At 37.1% G+C, this 22,313-nt stretch overlaps 1 protein-coding gene across 1 annotated transcript in view; it reads right to left on the reverse strand.

Moving 5' to 3' along the window:
* LOC150086960 (KICSTOR complex protein SZT2-like) overlaps positions 1-22,313 on the reverse strand; it is a 1,378,951-nt gene that overhangs the window by 21,386 nt on the left and 1,335,252 nt on the right. The window contains exon 62 of the mRNA XM_090372336.1: positions 7,211-7,279. Coding sequence (XP_090228462.1) covers positions 7,211-7,279 — 69 coding nt within the window. The remainder of the gene's footprint in view (positions 1-7,210; positions 7,280-22,313) is intronic.

Genomic DNA, 22,313 nt, shown 5'->3' on the forward strand with positions numbered 1-22,313 from the left:
ATTCTTCTACACCATTTCTTTTCCTCTTCCACTCCTACTATTACTTTCCCTCTACCTTTTTGCTTTTCTAAGTCTAATAGGGACAAGTGGATAGTCGAGTTATTATCCCACACATATACAAAATAGCCCTGAAACGGCACCAGGGGGAGCCTGATGATGTCCGAAGTTGAAAGAGTTCCTGTCCCTTCCATTCCTCTACACTGTTTCTTTTCCTCTTCCACTCCTACTGTTACTTTCCCTCTACCTTTTTGCTTTTCTAAGTCTAATAGGGACAAGTGGATAGTCGAGTCATTATCCCACACATATACAAAATATACCCTGAAACGGTGCCGTCTGGGTGGTAGTATCCATCTGAGAATAAGTAACATTAGTCTTCTCCTCAGGTGAAGCGTTACTTATTCAAAGTAGTGCAATATCATGGCAACTCGTTGCCATGATATTGCACTTAAAACGATGCCGTTTTGCTAACATTATGTTAATTCAGATTTGGCTATGTATTATTGATGCTTTTGCACTATACTTATACATAGCCTGATATACCTTCATCAATATTATTGATAAATTCAGAAAACAACAATGGGCCCAGCCAGAACCCTGGGGAACTCAACTAATAACGTTAGTCCACGTAGAGCTGTGTCCATTTATTACCACTCTTTGCTGTCTCTCACTCAACCATCCCTTTATCCATTGCAGCAACTTCCACTTCTCCTTAATGCCATACCACTCCAATTTGTACAGCAGTCTTCCATGTACAAATTGGACCACTCGGCTAATGGCCTCCATAGCCGAGTGGTCAGGAGTGGGAGTGCAATAGCACACGCTCTTTGAGTAGACCGGGGTTCAAGCCCCTGACTGCTGAATACGGTCGATCTGCCAACCCGCACTGGATCAGCGTGGCAGATTATGATCCATTTCCCTCAGCATGAATTGTTGAGGAGGCTTCCATCCTGCAGTGGGTTGATAATGGCTGCACTTTACTTTTTTTTGTTTTACTTCCATGTACAACAGTATCAAAAGCTTTCCTGAAATCCAAGTATATGATATCAAAATTATTTTTTGTATCCAGTTCCTTTGGACTACATCGTAGTATCCAATCAGATTGGTCAGACAAGACTTCCCCTTAACAAATCCATGATGTGTCTGAACTATTACTGCAGTCTTGTCTAGGTAATTCTGTATCACCTCTTTAACCATTGACTCCATTATTTTCCCACGAATTGAAGTTAAGCTAACAGGACTATAATTATTTTTTTATGATTATTTTTATTTTGTTAGTTGTTGGTGCATTGGCCTCTGTGGCCATATTGCACCTCCCAGGTTTTCGTTTTTTCTACTGTGATCAGTAGAAAAAACCCAAAGAAAAACTCTAAGCCTGAGGCGGGATTCGAACCCGCGACCTTTGGGTTGCCAGGCAGGTATTTTACCCACCCAGCTAGCCCGGTTGGCATAATTATTTGTGTCACCCTTTGAACCCCCTTTGTGAATTGGGGATACATTTTCACATCTCTAGTCCATGGGGACTAAGGATGCTGGTGCCTCCGTAGCCAGGTGGGAAGGAGCAGCAGTGCATAGCACACGCTTCTTGATTAGACCGGGGTTCGAGCCTGTCACCACCAAATACGGAGGATGTGGAAAGGTCAGGGAATGACCACCGCATATCCCAGAGCAATATGGCCTTAGTTGCTAATGCTCCTAAAAAAACCAAATAACAAACAAACAACTAAGGATGCTCTCACAATTATGGCTATGGATTTGCTAACTTCTCTTGCTTCCTTCTTCAATATAACTAGATAGATTCCATCTACCACAGGTGCATTTTCTATGTTTAACTTCAACAATTTCTCCTCCAATTTGCTGTCAGTTATTACAAAATCACTTAGCTGCTTGTTAGAGTTTGATAAACTTCTGGCATTCCCTTCCTTGAATAACTCCTCATGTGTGAATGTAGACATAAAATACTCATTCAGTTTATCAGCTACTTGACCAGGATCATCAATAGTTGACCCTTCTATGTTAAGTGGACCAATCTGATTCATCCTCTTCCTTCTAGAGTTTACATAAGTAAATAAGTCTTTCTTGTTTTTCTTTGCATCCTTTGGCAAGGATTTCTCATAATCAGCCTTCACTTGCCTAACTTCCTTTGTGACTTGATTACAGACTATATATCTGCCACATATGTCATCTGCTAATTTATATGCATCCCACGCATTTTTCTTCTCTGCCACGAGTCTCATTAGTTCATCTGACATCCATTTAGGCCTAAATCTTGAACAGTATTATTTAGTTGGTATGAAAAGCCTTGTAGCCTCCAAGATTAAGTTGCATTTAGAATTCAATGTTGGTAACATCATCAGTTGATCCCACTGTATAGAATTTAAAAACTGTCTAAGACCACTGTGGTCACCTTTATGGAAGCAAAAACCCTTCCTTTTACCCTTGATGGTAGTTACATCTCCAAGTAAATCCCACATCAGTATGCTGTGATCACTGTCACCTAGTGGTTCCTTTATCTGCAAATTCTTAATGCATAAGTAATCACTGCTGATAATCAGATCAAGAGTATTACTCCCTCTGGTTGCCCCCTCGAACATGTTGCTGTAGAAAACCAACCTCAAATAAATCCACAAAATTCTTGCTAGCGTGCGAGTGACCAATCCACAAGTTCCATTCGATATCTGGAAAGTTAAAATCCCCCATTATAAGACATTCTGATTTACTGGCCCTCTCTATTTCACCGGGCAAGTGTTCGTTGTGCTCATCAGAGTCATTAGGCCTATATCACACTTCTACTCTAATTTTCTCTTTCTCAGTGTTTGTGTCACACCACTGAGACTCAACACTGCACTGCCCACCCATGTCAACTAACAGCATAACCCCTCCTCCCTTCCTATCCTTTCTGTACACATTGTACTCCCAAAATTCCAATTCTGCACTGCTTATATCTGTGTGACACCATGTCTCTGATATCCCAACAATATCTGCCTTTGATGCCTTGATCAAATTCATCAAATTTATTTGATGAATTTGAAGTGCTGATCTATACTTCTACCACTGGTGTACATGCTAGTATACATGCACCTGTTGTTATTCTTAGTTACCCTGACACAGCCCATGTATTTACTTGTTCCACAGTGACTCCAAGCAGCTCCTGAAATCCCAAGCAACTTCCTTTCTAAGCTGCTGCTCATTACAATAGAAGCAGTGCAAGAGTCGCTTTTGCCTCTGCCTGCGGCTACTGTTAATTTTTTAGTTTGTGAATCATCCCAAGGTAGCAATTTTTTGACAGACCTAATACCTCAATAGCATCAGCAAATATTCTTGCACCCTTTCTATTTAAGTGTATCCCTGTAGAAGCACTCTCCCCTATTAGCAAGCACAGACAATTACACTGATATAATAGCAATACGAAAAGTAAGTCGAACTTACAAAATCACTAGCTTAATTTAAAAATAAGCTAATGAATGCAACTAAGTCTTATTTAAAATATTTGTAAGGCATTATTTAATATGGTAATTAATCAAAAAGTTAAAAAAAATTTCCAAAAAAGTGATACATTTCCACAAGCTAAAAGCAATTACAACTAATAACATAGAAAAGATATGAAGAATATATAAATAAATAAATGAATAAAAGAATAACAATTTTTTTTTTTTTTTTTTTTTAGGAGCATTAGCAACTAAGGCCATATTGCTCCGGAAATATGCGGTGGTCATTACCTGACCTTTCCGCATCCTCCGTATTTGGTGGTGATGGGCTCGAACCCAGGTCTAATCAAGAAGCATGTGCTATGCACTGCTGCTCCTTCCCACCTGGCTACGGAAGCACCAAGAATAACAATAAACAAAGGTACATATTATCTTAGATCTTACTTAACCTACTATTATCGAAAAGTGTATTTATATATATATATATATACTTTGTATATATATATCATTTTATGTACCACTAGATATCCTTCTCTAACAGTCTATTTTCTTTCAATATGGAATTCAAAATCAGAGCTAATTTTCATTTAGATATTGGGACTGATCAGGGTGAAGTTATAGTAAATTTATCCATTCATTGATATTTTCAAAATCAAAAAGTACGGATCACCTTATATATGGGTCATGTCAGGTTTCTACATATGGAAAAAATTTTATCATACTTAAAATTATTCTTTAATGTTACTGGGGAAATATCCCCATCTTGTTCTTATTTCATTTTAGAGTAATTGTGATATTGCATATCTAGTCCTGACTAATTTTATTTGCGCAGTGTTTTGCAGAAAAATTCCATGTGACAGTCTTACATTTCTCAACTTTTATAGCACCCAAATTTATAGTTGCACAAGAGTTGGAAATTGATATCAAAGTGCCTTTGTTTTAAATTAGAAGTACATTTGACGGTATTGGTAATCATGTAGAACCAGTTTTTATTAATTCTTTCATAAATATGTAGTGTGGATGAAATAAATCAAACACTAGTATCACAGGAAGATGGGTTTAAATTGAAGGCAGTTAATCTTGCAGAGACCACAAATAATTTTGAGGGTGAAAGTAAATTTGGAAAAAATGAAAAACATTTCTTTATGGACTGATATAGGCTTCCATTGTGTCAGCACACAAAAATATTCCAAAGCTTCCTAAAGCTTTAGAACATAAAGTGGACTCATTCCTAAAATGGAATCTGTCAACATAAAAAGCATAAATTACAAGCTGTGCCAAATAGACAATATAGATGGAATGCCTGTTGCCTTTGACCTACCTTCCAATTAGACAGTTAATGCTAAAGGAGAATAAGCCATTTGGTAAAGCATAACCGGACATGAAGGGACACATTTTTACTTTAATTCTTAGTTGCTTGATAGATGGAACAAAATTAAAACCCATAATACTTTTTAAAAGAAAGAAACTGCCTAAAGAGAATCATTGTCAGAGCTAATGTAAAAGGACAGATTGATGAGGAGAGAATAAAAGAATGGTTAGAACATTTTGAAACATGTGGGGCTCAATCTAAGAAAAGAGGAATACTAGTGTAATATATGTTCCACGTGTATCTGGCAGATGAGAGAAGAAAAATGAGGTGAGAATAAAAGAATGGTTAGCCCATTCTTTTATTCTCACATCTAAGAATAGAATGCTATTCTATTCTTAGATGTGTAAAATGGGTGAAACTAGCATGGGAAGATTTCCCTTCTGACATTATTAAACGTGTTTTTAAAATCTGGCATTAATAACATTATGGAAGGTACTGTAGATGACACTATTTTTCAGGAATCAGAAAACAAATCCAAGTTCAACACTAGTGATGATGACTTGGCTGGTGTCTATGACGACCATCCTTTGCAAGCAGCAGCTAAACAACTTTTTGGTAACAACAAAGATGGCAATGGTAAGGGCTTTCGTGGCTCTGAATAAAAAATTTGCATTTTTAAAGTTTTTGCCAATGAAATAATTTTTCAAATAATTTCAAACAGTTGCTTAATAATTTAATGTTAAGTGATAAACAATATCTTTTATTTTATAATATACATTAATATAGATAATCTATTCATTTACTATCAGAAAAGGTTTTTGATGAAACAGTTTTGCATACTTACCCATTTTGTATATTTTTTGCTAAATTATTTGTAATTAAAATGAAAACAATTAAAAAATTGAAAATCTTACATTACAGTAAGAAATAATTAACAATAGTTAAAAATAAAATGAACACAATTAAAAATCAATTTAATGCAATTAAAAATTAAGTAAAAAATTAATTTAACAAAAAAAATTGCAAAGCGATTTTCCTTTCTCTCAATATATGTAGAACACTTCCGTATAATACTCTCCAGAAATTAAATTAAATTTAAATTTTTTTTGTTAAATTAATTTTTTACTTAATTTTTAATTGCATTAAATCGATTTTTAATTATTGTTAACTTTTTCTTATTGTAATGTAGATTTTCAATTTTTGATTGTTTTCGTTTTAATTTCTGGAGAGTATCATACGGAAGCTTCTACGTATCATATTGAGGCAAACTTCTCTTATTCTTTTACAAATATTGATATCAACGTAGACCGTATTGAGTATTATAACTCTGGTTCATACTATGCTAAATTATATAAAACTGGGCAGTTGGCTATGCCACAGGAGCACATTTTCTAATGTCACCTTAGATGGGCCTACACATGTTCTGACTTTCTAAGGCCCAAAACTAGTGGTTGACTCATGGATCTATAGTAAAATGATATTCAAGTGGTAAAAATGATTTCTTAAAACTTATTTATATTCTTTTTATTTGTTTTTCAGTAGCTAACACAGCAGTGCTTTCCCTAAGAATTTTCCACTTGAACATTCGATCATCCCCTAAATTTTCATTCAGAAGATTAGCAGTATATTTAAACTTTACCATGCCACCTTTTTAAACGAAGTACTTGTGTCTTTGGTAATTTCAAACTAGCTTCTATCAATTACTGCTTAGTTACTTTATCAGGATCATTTAGGTCTGGGCTATATGCAACAATCTATATGAAAACATTTAAATCAAAGAGGTCACATGTTATGTGAATGCACATGAGAAAGCACTATAAAGTCTTGTGATCCAACTAGTGTCTAAATCGCTGCAACGCTTGACAGACAAGATCTTGTGGACTTCCAGAAAAGTATGGTGGTTGTTATTTTTGGTTATTTGGTTTTTTTTTTTAGGAGCATTAGCAATATTGCTCCGGGAATATGCGGTGGTCATTCCCTGACTTTTCCCGCATCCTCTGTATTTGGTGGTGACGGGTTCGAACCCCGGTCTAATCAAGAAGCGTGTGCTATGCACTGCTGCTCCTTCTCACCTGGCTACGGAGGCACCTGGTTGTTGTTGTATTTATCAAGTGCTAAAAGTAGAGAGTGCAACCATGCTAATGGCTGCACTTGTCCCGCACTCAAGGACTAGTGTCCGAGTCTTTAACAAATATAAACGCCTAAAAATTGCAATTCTCAAAATCAGATAATGAGCTACAAACACATTCTCTGATTTTGGTTCTCTAGGGATAATTATTTCTAAGTTTTCCATTCCATTGTTTCCTTAACCCAATCTAGTTGTTACCTGCTTTGAAGAACTGGAACGGTTAAATTTATTAGAACTTAGATAGAATTTATAAATAAAAAATAAAAATAAAACTCTGAAGTCTCTATACATGGTATCATTATTAGACAGGATCTAATATTTATTTATACACAGGAAAATACTTACAGCATCTTTCGTGTGATGTCGGAGAGTCAGCAGCATGAAGAATTCCGGGCATTTAGGATATGTCACTGCCTATAATAGTAAAGTTGTACAATTTAAAGGAATTAAATTTTATTTTTGTTGCCTCTTTAAATATTGAACTAATAAAATCAATTCACAAATTTCTATATGAACAGCCACTATTTTTTATTAAAAACAGTGTTCTTGTTTATACAGTTTACAATTAATTATTTTGACAATGAATACAGTCATGTCCATATTTATCAGTTACACAGGCTTGTAAATTCATGTGCAATTCTGTCACCAAAGAGGCCTCCGTAGCCGAGTGGTCAGGAGCGGGAGTGCAGTGGCACACGCTCTTTGAGTAGACCGGGGTTCAAGCCCCTGACTGCTAAATACGGTGGATCTGCCAACCCGCACTGGACCAGCGTGGCAGATTATGGTCCATTTCCCTCATCATGAATTGTTGAGGAGGCTTCCATCCTGCAGTGGGTTGATAATGGCTGCAATTTACTTTTTTTTTTTTTTTTCTGTCACCAAGGCAGAAGTATGGATTACAATAAGTGGGTAACGAACATCTGGGAAGACAGGAGAATAAGTAGAACAGGTTACGGAAAAAAGTTCCATGGAATGGTACAGTGATAGCACATTCAAAATAGTCCCCCACACTCATTTGCGAATTGTACACAATTTATGATATGAAAGGAACATCTAACTTTATTTATTTATTTATCAGTTTAGTACAGGATTTTGAACTCAAGACAGCAATTTTGCAAGAAGGATGTTCATTCCCTAACAATTTTTCAGTTAGCCAGATTTATATCTGGCTACAGCCAGATATAAATCTGGCTAACTGAAAAATTGTCTGGCTAAAACTGCCATGAATGCCTGTTCAAGATCAATCAATAATGATTGGGTTGAACAGGAATTTATGTTGGAATTTGAAGATACATTTGCTAAGAAAAAAAAAAAAAAGGTAGAGACAAAAGCTTGTTGAAGTGGCTCAATAAAATAGAAGATTTGCAGTATTAAGCTCAAGACACTCTTCAGCTCAGCTCACCTCACTATCCATCGCCTTTTGACCTCACTATTCAAGACTCTTCTTCGAAGAGTATTGGATAGTGAGGTCAAAAGGCGAAGAAATTCCCTTCACCTTTTCTGAAATTTTCAAATTAAAAGATTAGTTTGGTTTGATATGCCATTTAATGGTGCATAGGCAACTAAGGTCATATTGCACCACCATGAATGATAAAAGCAGTAAAATTGAATAGAAAACAATCATGAGGAAGTTCTTTACAGGCCTATATTAAACAGAATTAGAGGCAAAGGGCCGGAAAATAGTAGCACAACTAGATGGAATAGTAGTGGATGTTTGTCTGTAAAATGGGAAAAAAAAAAAATGATATTATTCACAACTGATACCATATTTAATGGCACCTGAGTAACTAACTACAGCTATATTGCACTGGTTTGAATGATAAAAACAATGAAAATATTGTAATGGAAACCTGTTCTGAATGCCTTTTGCTGGCCTATATTAAACTGATTTAGAGGGAAACAGAGTTGGAACGTCTAGAGAATAGTGGCACAACTAGATGGAAAATGGTAGTGGTTAATTGTCTGTAAAAATGAAAAAAATATTATTTACAGAGTCTTCATCACTTAAAAAAAGGTTTTCAGAAAAAGGGTTCTTAAGTAAGTATTCAGAGAAGGACAACCAGATAAGTAAGAGTGCTAATTGATGTACATATAAAAAATAGCTTAGAGAGTTCAAACTGTAAAACTTGTTAACTAGCATCTTAGGACAGGGCCTGACGGAGGTCTATAAGGGCATGAAGGGAATCAGTAAAACAAACGAGGGAAGTATATTTTCACTAGCAGAAGAGAGAATCAGGAAGCAAAATACAAAATTTTGGGGAGTAACAGAAGGCCAGATCTCATGAAGTTTATTTTCTTTAAGCACGTAGTTCACCGGAATGAATTGCCAGCCCCGGTGGTTGAGGTCTGGTAAAATTAAAAGTGGAATTATATAGAGAGTTTGGCAATGGGGAAGCTATGAATAACAGATTTTTTTTTTTTTTTTTTTGGCAATTACTGTTGTTGTTTTATTGTGTATTGGCATCTAAGGCCTTTGGCAGGTGCAGAAAACATCCACCTCCTTGAATCATTTAGCCATTACAATACTAATAACATAAGTTTGTAGAGTATTTACAGTTCCTCTGGTTGGTGGAATGACTGAAGGTATGATTGGCACTTGATTATATGCATTATACTGAATATGATTTAGACTATGATTCAGAAATGGAGTAAGAACATCATCTTTCTTCATAATTTCTCTCTGTACATATATCACTTGTTGATCTTTCAGCTCATAATGATTCTTTCTTTGAGATAGTCGCTTATTCATATTTTGTTAACTAACCAAAGCTTCTAGTCTTCTGAACTTAAAATGGGGACAATTTCCCATCATGCTTCATTAAAGAATGTATCACAAGAAAGAGGGTACAGACTGAGAGGAGCTGATTTTCATTCTTTTATCTTAAGATATATTAGCATTAGTAGAGGCACATGATGCAAGAAAGCAAGCTTATGCAACATCAACCAAAAAAAAAACCACTCCCATTTCACCCCTCCGTTCGTTCCAAATACCTGTCCAGCTCAGCCTTAAATTTATTTAGGCTATCAACTTCCACAACAAGGGATGGAAGTCTGTTCCACCAATCAACTACCTGCTGGCTAAAGGCAAATTTCCGGACATCTATCCTACATCTGTCTTTCCTCAATTTGAATTTATGCCCTCTCAGGTGATTATTCTGAGCAAGAGGCAGAATCCCATCAGCACTGAGCATGCTCAAACCATTCAAGGCTTTATACACCTCTATCAGATTACCTTGCTGGTGCCTAGCCTCCAGACACTGTAATTTGCAAAACGTAAGCCTTTCTTCGTAAGAGCAACCCTTTGTTCCATTCACTAACCTTGTTGCCCTTCTCTGTACTTGGTTCCAGCAGCTCTACATCCTTCTTGAAACGAGGCCTCCAGGGTATATTAAGGCCTCCAGGGTATATTAAGTATTTACTGTAATGTTATATTGGAGTCAATCTGCTCCAATATTGTTTGGCTAGTTTGATCTTTTTTACAGTCCTTTTAGGTTCTGAGTGATGTATTTTCACCTAGGTATATAGAAAAACAAGAAAATTTACTTTCCTTTTCAGAAACTTCTTCCTTATTGTTTAGGAAAGGAAATGCTTACTATATTACAAACAAAAAAGGAGAACATAAAAACTCAGAAAAGGAAAACTAATTGCTAATACATTTGTAGTAGAAATTGTGTGGCCTCAAGATTCATTTCTTCTATCATAGCCATCAGAGATAGAAGAAATATTAATATCCTTGACTTGAAAGGATCCAAGTGGTATTAAAAATATGACAGTGCAGAAGCTGATAGTGGGTACTATCATATGAGTAGCATGAGTAGCATTCAAAGAAATTTCAGTGATCAAAGGGAAAGATGTAAGCTCAATTTCATGAGGAGAGACTACAGCAGATCAAGGTAATTCTTAAGCTCTAGTGTAGTGTTGGATACAAATGCATTATTGGGTAATGTTTAAGGGAATTACAATGGACATTACAAACAATTTGTTCCAGAGGTGGAGTATAAAACAGAGCCAAGTGAGAGTATTAGATAGTTTTTTTTTTATGACATCTGATCAAAAAATATCTGCATTATGCTTGCTGATCAAGAATACCTGAAAGGACATTGATTTGATGATGTACAAATAGTGAAGAGTAATACAATGGTTACCTTTCCGCAATTTTGAAATTACCTTTCTAGAAGTTCTTCCAGAAGCTTGTTATTGTTATTTGTTATTTGGTTTTTAGGAGCATTAGCAACTAAGGCCATATTGCTCCGGGAATATGCGGTGGTCATTCCCTGACCTTTCCGCATCCTCAGTATTTGGTGGTGACGGGCTCGAACCCCGGTCTAATCAAGAAGCGTGTGCTACGCACTGCTGCTCCTTCCCACCTGGCTACGGAGGTGCCGTCTCTTCCAGAAGATAGAAAATAATTGGGCCAAGTGTGTTGCCTCAAAAGGACACTATTCCAAAGGGGATTAATTCACACACCATAAATATGCTTTACTCCACTACACTGTAGCAGTCTGGATACTTTTTTGAACAGACCTAGTATAAATACTAATGTAACTTTGTTAATGACGTCATAAATGATCTTGTATAATTGGATCAAAATTTGCTAATAACTCTACCTGTCCTAAAAAATTCTATGGTATCTGAAGAATATAATGCACAATTACTATTTCAAAAAAGGAAGTTACGATGACGTAGATAAATGAATATTTCCACAATCCACCTAATCTTCAATTTTCTTTTTAACATAATATGTGATTTCTGATTGCTTTCTTTCAGTTAACTGGTGTATAATTGTTCTAGGTTTGGTGATTGGTATATAAACATGGAATGGAAAATATACAAACAGTTTCTTAAATGGAGATGTATTTGATAGTCTGATTTTTAATTATCAGTCAGTATTTTGAAATGACTCATTAAACAGTGAAACCATGCAATAATAATAATAAATAAATAAAAAAAACAAAAAAAAAAAAAACTACACAGTTCACACATCTGTACCCTCCAAGAATTTGTCTAGTTTTTTGAATTTATTCAACAATTCCACTTCCATCTGTTGTTGTGGAAGTGGATGGAATCAATAAATTCAAGGAAGGACTAGACAAATTCTTGGAGGGTATGGATGGGTGAACTATGTAGTTTTTTGTTTTTTTTTTTGGCTGATGCTATATAGGCTTGCTTTCTTGCATCATTTGCCATTACTACTACCACTATAACCATTACTCAAAAAACAAATAGCCAACAACTGATTGTCAAAATACATAAATACCTTTAAAGTATGTATGTAGGTAGAATCAACAATTTCAGATAAAATTTTTAACTTTAATGATACTCCACAATGAAGTTTACTTGAAGTGGCTACCCTCCCCACTCAGGAGCAGGGCTCTGTTAACCACTCACTGCCTCTCATCTTGGGATGCTCTCAACTGTTTCCCAGTTCTTCCAAAGAACATAAGGCTAAAGGTAATAGCAATAAGGAATGGTTTTAGCATTAGTTGAGCCATATGATGCAAGAACGCAAGCTTATATAGCACCAGCAAAAAAAAAAAAAAAAAAAACCTCTTCCCATTTTACCCATCTAGTCACTCCAACTGTTTGTCTAGTTCAGCCTTAAATTTATTTTAAGCTATCAACTTCCACAGCAACAGATGAAAGTCTGTTCCAGCAATCAACCACCTGCTGGCTAAAGGCAAACTTCTGCAAATCTATTCAACAACTGTCTTTCCTCAATTTGAATCTATGCTCTCTCAGGTTCTTAATCTGGGAAAGTGGAAGTATCCCATCAGCATTGAGCCTGCTCAAACCATTCAAGGCCTTATACATCTCAATCAGATCACTTCGCAAGTGCCTAGTCTCCAGATGCTACAACTTGTGGAAGTTAAGCCTCTCTTGGTAAGAGCACCCCTTTGATTCTTTCTACAATCTTGTTACCCTTCTCTGTACTCGTTCTGACAACTCTACATCCTTCCTAAAATCGTGTGGCCTGACCACATGCCTTATACAAAGAGATAATCACCTTCTTGTCTCTGCTAAAAAAATTCCTATATATCACTGACAAAACTCCATGACCTGCTCTGGCAGGCCTATCTGCACTGCTCAGAGAACTCCATATCTGACTGCACAATTATCCCCAGTCTTTTTCATTCTCCACTTCTTTGAGTGTAGTACCACAGTTGGTATGTTTCTCTTGGGTTACTGATTCTCATATGCAGTACTTTGCATTTACCAATGGTAAATTTCAGTTGCCACTTCACAGCCCATCTGCCTAACTTTTCTAGTCCTGTTGCAGTAGCATACTACCATTAACAACCCTGCCAACATTTGTATCATCTGCAAACTTGGACATTAAGCGTGATATACCTTCATCAATATCATTGATAAATTCAGAAAACAACAATGGGCCCAGCACTGAACCGTGGGGGACTTCACTAATAGCATTATTATTATTATTAGCCATATGGTGCAAGGAAGCCTAAGGCTTATGCTGCACCAGCCAACAAAAAAAAAATATTTCTGAATTACCCTGAGAGAGAGAGAGAGAGAGAGAGAGAGAGAGAGAGAGAGAGAGAACAAGAGAGAGTCAGAAGTAGAAAGGAATCACCAAGAAAGAAAAGAAATGATGATATCCAGCTCAGGACCCTGGGTGTGCCAAGTCCATACTCATGCGATGTGAGTCCTTGGGGTTAATTAGTATTCGTACAGCAGTGTCCATTTATTATCACTGTCCGCCATCTCCCAGTCAACCATACCTTTATCCATTGCAGCAACTTCCACTTCCTCTTAATGCCATACCACTCCAATTTGTACAGCAGTCTTCCATTTGCAACAGTATCAAAAGCTTTCCCAAAATCCAAGTATATGATATCAAAATTATTTTTTGCATCCAGTTTCTTTGTGACCACATCGTAATATCCAATCAAATTGGTCAGACAAGAGTTCTCCTTAACAAATCCATGCTGTGTCTGAACTATTACTGCAGTCTTATCTAGGTGATCCTGCCTCACTTCATTAACCAGTGACTCTATTATTTTCCCAGGAACAGAAGTTAAACTAACAGGTCTATAATTATTTGTTTTACCCTTTGAACCCCCTTTGTGAATTGGGGATACATTTGCAAATTTCTAGTCCATGAGGACCTCCCTTGAACCAAAGGATGTTCACATACCTTGTTGTTATTTGGTTTTTAGGAGCATTAGCAACTAAGGCCATATTGCTCTGGGATATGCGGTGGTCATTCCCTGACCTTTCCGCATCCTCCGTATTTGGTGGTGACGGGCTCGAACCCCGGTCTAATCAAGAAGCGCGTGCTACACACTGCTGCTCCTTCCCACCTGGCTATGGGGACGCCGGATGCTCACATAAAAATGGCAAAGGGTTTGCTAACTTCCCTCGCTTCCTCCTTCAATATAACTGGATAGATTCCAACTGCCCCAGGTGCCTTTTTTATGCTTTACTTCAACAATTTCTCCTCCACTTTGCTCTCCATTATTACAAAATCATTTAGCTCCCTGTTAGAGTTTAGTAAACTTCTGTCTTCCCTTCCTTACAGAATTCCTCATGTGTGAATGTAGATGCAAAATACTCATTCAGTTTGTCAGCTACCTGAGCAGGATTATCAACGGTCGAACCACCAAACTGACTCAACATTGCACTGTCCACCCATGTCAACTGGATGCTCTTCCTTAGATTTTATGTGTTTCTTAACTAACAGCATAACCCCACTTCCTTTCCTACCCTGTCTATTCTTTCTGTACTCCTGAAATTCCAATTCTGTATTGCTTATATCTGTGTGACACCATGTCTCTGATATCCCAATAATATCTGCCTTTGAAGCCTTGATCAGCACTTCAAATTCATCACATTTATTTACTATACTTCTAGCATTGGTGTACATGCAAGTATACATGCACCTGTTCTTACTCTTAGTTACCCTAGCACAGCCCATGTATTTACTTGTTCTATGATGACTCCCAGCAGCTCTTGAAATCCCTAGCAACCTGCTCTCTAGGCTGCTACTGATTACAATAGAAGCAGTGCAAGAATCACTTTTGCGTAAAAATCTGGGTAACTGCCGATTTATTTAAAAAATGATTTCTAAATTGTTCTGCACCAGCTGTGAAAAACTATTTAAAGAGAAAAAAATCTAGATTTCAAGTTTTTATTACTATTGGATAACGTGCCAGGCCATCCAAAAGATTTAAGTCATTCAAACATTGAAGTAATTTTCCTACCACCTAATATAGCTTCTTTAATTCAGCTATTAGATCAAGGCATTATATTTACTTTTAAAACTGATTACATCAGAAAATCGTTACAATGGATTTTGGAAAAAATTAATTCCGAATCTACTGAAGTGATGGAAACGGAAACATTTTTCAGTTATTGACTTTTATCAGAATCATAGCTTTATCGCTCAAAGAAGTAAAACCATTAACATTAAATGTGTGCTGGAAAAATGTATGGTCAGAGTCAGTTCATTTTGGAAATATGGGTTCGAACCGGCAGAAAATGGAATTGGTGCAATAGTAGAACTTGCTAAGTTGGTAGGAAGGGAAGATTTTGATGATATGACTACTGAAGATGCTCAAGATTTAAAAAAATAATAATAAATTTTCTGTTTATACTCTGGGATGACCACATGGTCACATCAATTCACAAGATACAGAGAATGCAAGAAACAGCACCATATTTCGCAATCATGAGTTTGAACCCAGTCACTCAAAGCGTGTGTACTTATGCACCCTCGTGCTGGACCACTCAGCTACACTGGTAGAAAAAGAGCTGGACAAGAGGATTTGGTGGAAATGGCATCAGAGGTAAACCAAATCAATTAATAGGATGATAGTACAGATAAAAATTCTGAAATTCCAAATCAGAATCTTATTTTTTGAATGCAGATTCTTCAACTGAAAGGAGCACAAAGTTCAAAAGGGAGCTTCACACATGCTTAACTCCCCACCATAAAATTTACAAAGATCTATCAAGCAAAAGCAAACAAACCCAGATTACTGATTTTTTAAAGAGAGCAGAAGATACAGGAAATCTAGATGCTGCAGAAGAAAGTTCAGAAGTTGAAGATATTCTGCAACAGAGAAAATATTCTCGTTTGATTGTGCTTAGCAGTGAAGAAGAGGAAGAAAATTAAATGAACATACATTTTCTGACATATATGTATCACAGTTTGTAAGATGCTTGTTCAGTTATTACTATTTTTAATGAAAATTAAGTTTCCGATAGTTAAAAAAAAAAAAAAAAAAAAGTGTAGCTTTTGGAATGTAACCTCCTTTTTTGTACTGGTTCTTAGTCCTGTATAACACTGTTTCACCCTACACAAGATTTTCTGACATGACACTTCACATTATTGTATATGATGTCTGCACATATATTTGTTGCAGCTGATTTTTACAATGTGCAAGGTGACTGAGCATAAGTAGTTCTCATATGAATGAGAAAGATATATGATAGCAGCAGAATGTACATTAAATGAAAGGAAGATTGAGAATTACTGAAGTACATTAAATGAAAGTACATTAAAAAAAAAATGAAAATAAAAATAATTGAATGTATATTAAATGAAAGGAATATTGAGAATTAAGATTGCAGATTTATTTTTGAAAAGGATCCGAATGTAGACCTCTCCAAAAATAAGTGGCACAGTGTTTGTGAGAAAAAGGCTGCATATTAAAATTGCTTACTGTTTATAGTTATAGTGTGACCTCTGTCTGTAATGATATACGTAAAAGAATAACTTAAGGGGGAATATAACTTTTTTTAATGGTGCTGTGTACTGAAGGCTAAAAAGACAGAATATATTTTTTCCCATTAAATTGAATGTCTACAGATTAGAAAAGAGCAATTATTAGTACAGGATTCAAGGCTGTGACAATTCCTATATAAAAATAGCAAAAATTTTTTTTAAAAACTGACCTGCAAAACTATAATGATGAATTCATGAAGTATGAGAAGAATTAAAATTAAAAAATGTAACATTTGAATACCCTCAAATGGTAACAAGTGGCACAAAGCAACAATTCGGACCATAAAGAAAAATGAACAGAAAATTAGAACTGCTGTTGTTGCAAGATCTTTCATTTCACAAAAAAAAAAAAAAAAAAACCCAGCCTGCGAAAAACAAAAAACAGTGCAAGCTTTCTCTTGGTTTATCATTATGTGAACTAAAAAACATGAAACTACGAAGATATTGAGTGGAACCAATGTCTAAAGATTGTAATTTTTGGGAAGTACACGTAAAGGAAGGTTGTTCAAAAGAACAGTAATAGAAGAATAAGGAAAATTTAGTTGTGTGCATTTGGATTTGAACAGTGAATGGACAGACTAGCTAATACATTTGTTTGGACTCATCTGGAAGACAGAGGAGGAGGAATTACAGATGCCAATTCTATGTAAAAAGGCATGCAGTAGACTGCTCTTTTTTGAAGATAGAGCCTAGAAGGTCGAGAAAGTTTTTTTCAGAGGCACCACCAGAGAGAGATGGGGATGATACTGTGGTGGGGGAGGTTTCAGGTTTGTAGAGTCAGTAGCTGTTCGGAAGAAAAGTAATACTGAAAAAAAAAAAAAAAAACTTAAGTTTTGCCAGTTTTTTTTTTATGCAGAGGAAGCAATGTTTGTGACATGTTTTTGCCAAGGGAGGTTAAAAATTGGTAAACTCCAATAAAGATATGTGATTATATGTAGAAAGCTGAGTGTTATACGATAGCAGCAGACTCATTTTTGGGAGAAATATGCCAGGACTGAGTTTTAGAAGGATTAAGTTAATTGTTTTTTTTGCCCGATTGGAGAATTACCTGTGCTTGGCATATTTTTGCAAATTTCAAGATTGTAGTGGATATTTGAGAAGTTGAAACTGTTTTTGCAAGAAGAGTTTGTCAAACAGGAAGAGGGAATGTAATATGGTATTGTAGTAAAACTATGGCCAAATTTCCAGTCAGTGGAAGAGGGTCATTAATATACAGGTAGAAAAAGAGTAGGAGCAAAAACAGAACTAGAACCCTGGGGAACATAACATTTATTAAGAAGTTATAAGACAGTGCTATCTATGAGGTGCAAGCCAAAAGTTGCTGGACTGGCTACATGGAGTGCTACCAAGTGTAGTAGATCATGCAGACACATTTTAAGTGAAAATTTAAACATTAAAGTAGATTGCTGCAAAATTTGTGACTGTTTGCTGAGCAATGAATAGAAACTGACTTTTTATGTGCAGAGACAGGGAAGGAAACAAAGGCTTTCCTTTTAAAGGAAGACTTGCTCCAAGGTCAGAACAGGGGAATAAAAGCTGGATTTAGCATTAGTAGAGGCATATGATACAGCCTGATTTAGGCTATCAACTTCATAACAAAGGATGGAGAAGTCTGTTCCACCAACCAACTATCCACTGGCTATAGGAACTTCTGCACATCTATCCTATATCTATTTTTTCTCAATTTGAATTTATACCCTCTCAGGTGATTATTCTGAGCATGAGGAAGAATCCCATAAGCATTGAGCATGCTCAAACCATTCAAGACTTTATACACCTCAATCAGATCACCTAGCAGGTGCCTAGTCTCCAGACACTGTAATTTGCAAAATTTAAGCCATTCTTCGTAAGAGCAACCCTTGGTTCCATTCACTAATCTTGTCTAATCTTGGTTATTACACAGAAACAATTATGGTCATAACCAATTTATGGTTATTACACAGAAACAAAGTTTCCAGATTGGTTATGTGGAGTGATAACGACATTGAGTATAACAGTGTGCTGTTATATACTGCTAAACCAATCCTCCCAGTGGAAAAGTCCATCACCTCCATGCCCAAAAAAAGGCACAACAGGTCAGATCAAATTTCAAGACCATGCTGATTGTTTTCTTCAACAAGGACTTGTTCAACAGGTTTTCCTTTTGTCAGAACAAACTGTAAATCACCAGTTGTACATTGGGGTCTAAGGCATTTTATTGAGGATGTGAGGAGAAAACATCACACAAATGGTGCACTCGAGATCGGCTTCTGCATCACAACAATGCACCAGTTTACATAGCTTTGTTGATTCAGCAGTTTTTAGCCAAGAACAAACTGGTGATGGCTGACACCATCCTTATTCTCTCAAACTGGACTCTGTGATTTCTTCCTGTTCTCCAAAATTAAAATCCAATTAAAGGGATGAAGATTTGAAGACCTTGAAGAGATTCAAGCTAAACTGCAGACAGTGCTGGACAGTGCCAGAAAACAGGAGAAATGCTTTAAACATGGGGGGTTTTTTTTGGTTTTTAGGGGCATTAGCAACTAAGGCCATATTGCTCCGGGATATGCGGTGGTCATTCCCTGACCTTTCCGCATCCTCCGTATTTGGTGGTGATGGGCTCGAACCCCGGTCTAATCAAGAAGCGTGTGCTATGCACTGCTGCTCCTTCCCACCTGGCTACGGAGGGGCCTACTTTAAACATGGGTGAAGGCTGGATAAATGTATAAACTCTGGTGAGAACTACTTTGAAGGAGGACAATGCTAACGTGTAACTAACATAAATCTAAATTGGTTTTATTAATGCTACAGGATCTGGAAAGGTGGCAAATGAAGTTTAACATTGACAAATGTAAAGTACTACATATGGGAAACAGCAACCCCAGTGCAACGTATTAACACTGTGGTACTACACTGACAGTGGTAGAGAATGAAAATGACCTGGGGGTAATTGTGCAGACAGATATGAAGTTTTCTCAGCAGTGCACATGGGCTGCAAGAGTAGCTCATGGTGTATTGTCGATGATATATAGGAATTTTTCTAGCAGGGATAAGGAGGTGATTATTCCCTTGTATAAGGCAATGGTCAGGCCACACCTAGAATACTGTATACCGGTCTGGAGGCCTCATTTCAAGAAGGATGTAGAGCTGCTGGAACGAGTACAGAGAAGGGCAACAAGATTAGTGAATGGAACAAAGGGGTGCTCTTACGAAGAAAGGCTTAAGTTTTGCAAATTACAGTGTCTGGAGACTAGGCACCAGCGAGGTGATCTGATAGAGGTGTATAAAGCCTTGAATGGTTTGAGCATGCTCAATGCTGATGGGATTCTTCCTCTTGCTCAGAATAATCACCTGAGAGGGCATAAATTCAAATTGAGGAAAGACAGATGTAGGATAGACGTGAGGAAATTTGCCTTTAGCCAGCGGGTGGTTGGTTGGTGGAACAGACTTCCATCCCTTGTCGTGGAAGTTGATAGCCTAAATAAGTTTAAGGCTCAGTTGGACAAGTATTTCGAACGAACAGAGGGGTGAAGTGGAAGTGGTTATTTTTTATTTATTATTTATTTTTTTTGGCTGATGCTGCATAAGCTTGCTTTCTTGCATCAAATGCCTCTACTAATGCTAATGCTCCAGTTGAGAAACTTTTAAGCTCACATCTTGCACCATTACCTGCACTGGATGGTTGTAGGGAAAGCCAGCAGCCCAATTGCAAATAACAGAAGAAAAACTATAAGAAGCTTGTTTAGAAAAATCATGTGAAATTTGATCAAAAGCCTTAGAAACATTAAGAGCAACTGAGTGAATTTCTACTGCAGAATAGAAACTGAAGCAACTGCTTGAGTTTCTTTTATGCCAAGATGTGACAAGATATCACCAGTGGAATCCATATTACCAATCATTAATTAGATGGAAGGATTCAAGGTAGTGTAAGAGTTGGCCATTATTTTGTAAAGAGTTATCTGCAGTGGAATTATAATTGAAAAGGAGGGATGTGGAACCAGAGCAAATTTCTATTCAGAAGAGAAAACAGCAGAAGTATCAGAACTCGTAAAAAAGGTGATACAGTTGAGTTGAATCGAGTCCATTTTGATTTCACTGGCACAAAAACAACTATGGTAATACTGTGCTAGGAAGAAAATAAAAATACTAAAAGGTTAGAGATTCTGTTAACCTTTAAAAAGGTTACCTCGTCAAATTGTTATATATCTATATAAATAAAAAGAAGTACATGTATAAATTTAAAAAAAGGTGATACAAGAGAGGATCGAGTGGAGAAATACCATTAAGCCTTGGAGACTTCTCACCATGCAGATCATCTCATTTCATATTCTTGTAATGCCAAATGACATGGGACTAAGAAGAGCCATGGGAGGAAGTCTCCCCTGAACAGACCTCAGCCAAGTTGTAATCTGGAGTACTACACTGGTGTGCAAAACTTAAGGACCAATACTATTTCTAAAGTTACAACCGAAAAATCAAACGAAACAGCCTGTGACGATTTGCATAACTGTGGCTGTTCAGCAGAAAGCTGGTGCACATGCAAAAATCTGAATTGTGATGAGAGGGCTCACATAAACAGATAAAAGCAACAGTTCGGCAGTTATGTGCAAATTACCGAATGGTGAGCATGATCGTTATAGACGTTCAATTGGTTTCATACAGTGCTAGAGACAAAATGGCAAGCAGACAACATCTGGATTACTTTACCCGGGGTCGAATAATTGGGAAGCTAGAGGAAGGTTGAAGTGCGAGGAGTGTGGCTGCAGAGTTCAGTATCACCCATAGCATCGTCTCGCGTGCGTCGTCATCCTTCAGAATGACAGGTACAGCTGTTTGAAAGACCAGTGGTGGTTGTCCACAAAAAACAATGCTGAATGATGACTGTTATATACTCCTACAGGCCAAGAGGGACTGACACAAGACAGCGGGATCCATTGCAAACCAGCTGCACAGGATGCAGGATATCGTAGTTTACTGTGGCCAAGCGACTCCACAAAGGTGGACTGTTTGCACGACGGCCAGTATGATGTGTCACTTTAACACCTGCCCATTGGAGACACCATTTACAGTGTTGAATAAAACACAAGGACTGGACAGCAGTGCAATGGGGTAAGGTACTCTTTACTGATGAGAGTAGATTCAGTCTCAGCAGTGATTCTGGATGTCAGCTGATCTGGCAAGAGGTTGCCACACGGTATCATCCCGCAAACATCACTGAAAGGGATCGATATGGCGATTGAGGTGTTCTTGTCTGGGGAGATGTTATCTTGGATGGACATACACAACTCCAGATACTGGAAGGCGGTACTGTAACTGGTCACGCTACTGTACTGAAGTAATCCTTCTCCGTGTGCATCTTTTCCGAGGTGTAATTGGCCCCGAGTTCGTGTTTATGGATGATGACATCACACCCCATTGTACTGCAGCTGTTGATATGCTTTTGGAAAGTGAGGACATTGTTCGTATGGATTGGCCTGCCCGTTCCATTGATCTAAATCCCATCGAACACATATGGGGTGCTCTGGGGAGATGCCTAGCTGCACGTCCACACCCACCAGAAAATGTTCACCAGCTGAAGATGGCACTGACAGAGGAATGGACGATGTTACCGCAAGAACTTATCAATAGCATTGTTCTAAGTAAGGACAGGTGCAAAGCCTGCATCGACATTAGGGGTGGCCACATCTCCTACTAAGACCACCTTTGGCAATATGCACTGTA

The sequence above is a fragment of the Mastigoproctus giganteus genome, chromosome 4, assembly GCF_048544385.1.
Source record: "Mastigoproctus giganteus isolate SK-2022 chromosome 4, ASM4854438v1, whole genome shotgun sequence".
NCBI classification, from domain to species: Eukaryota; Metazoa; Arthropoda; class Arachnida; order Uropygi; family Thelyphonidae; genus Mastigoproctus; species Mastigoproctus giganteus.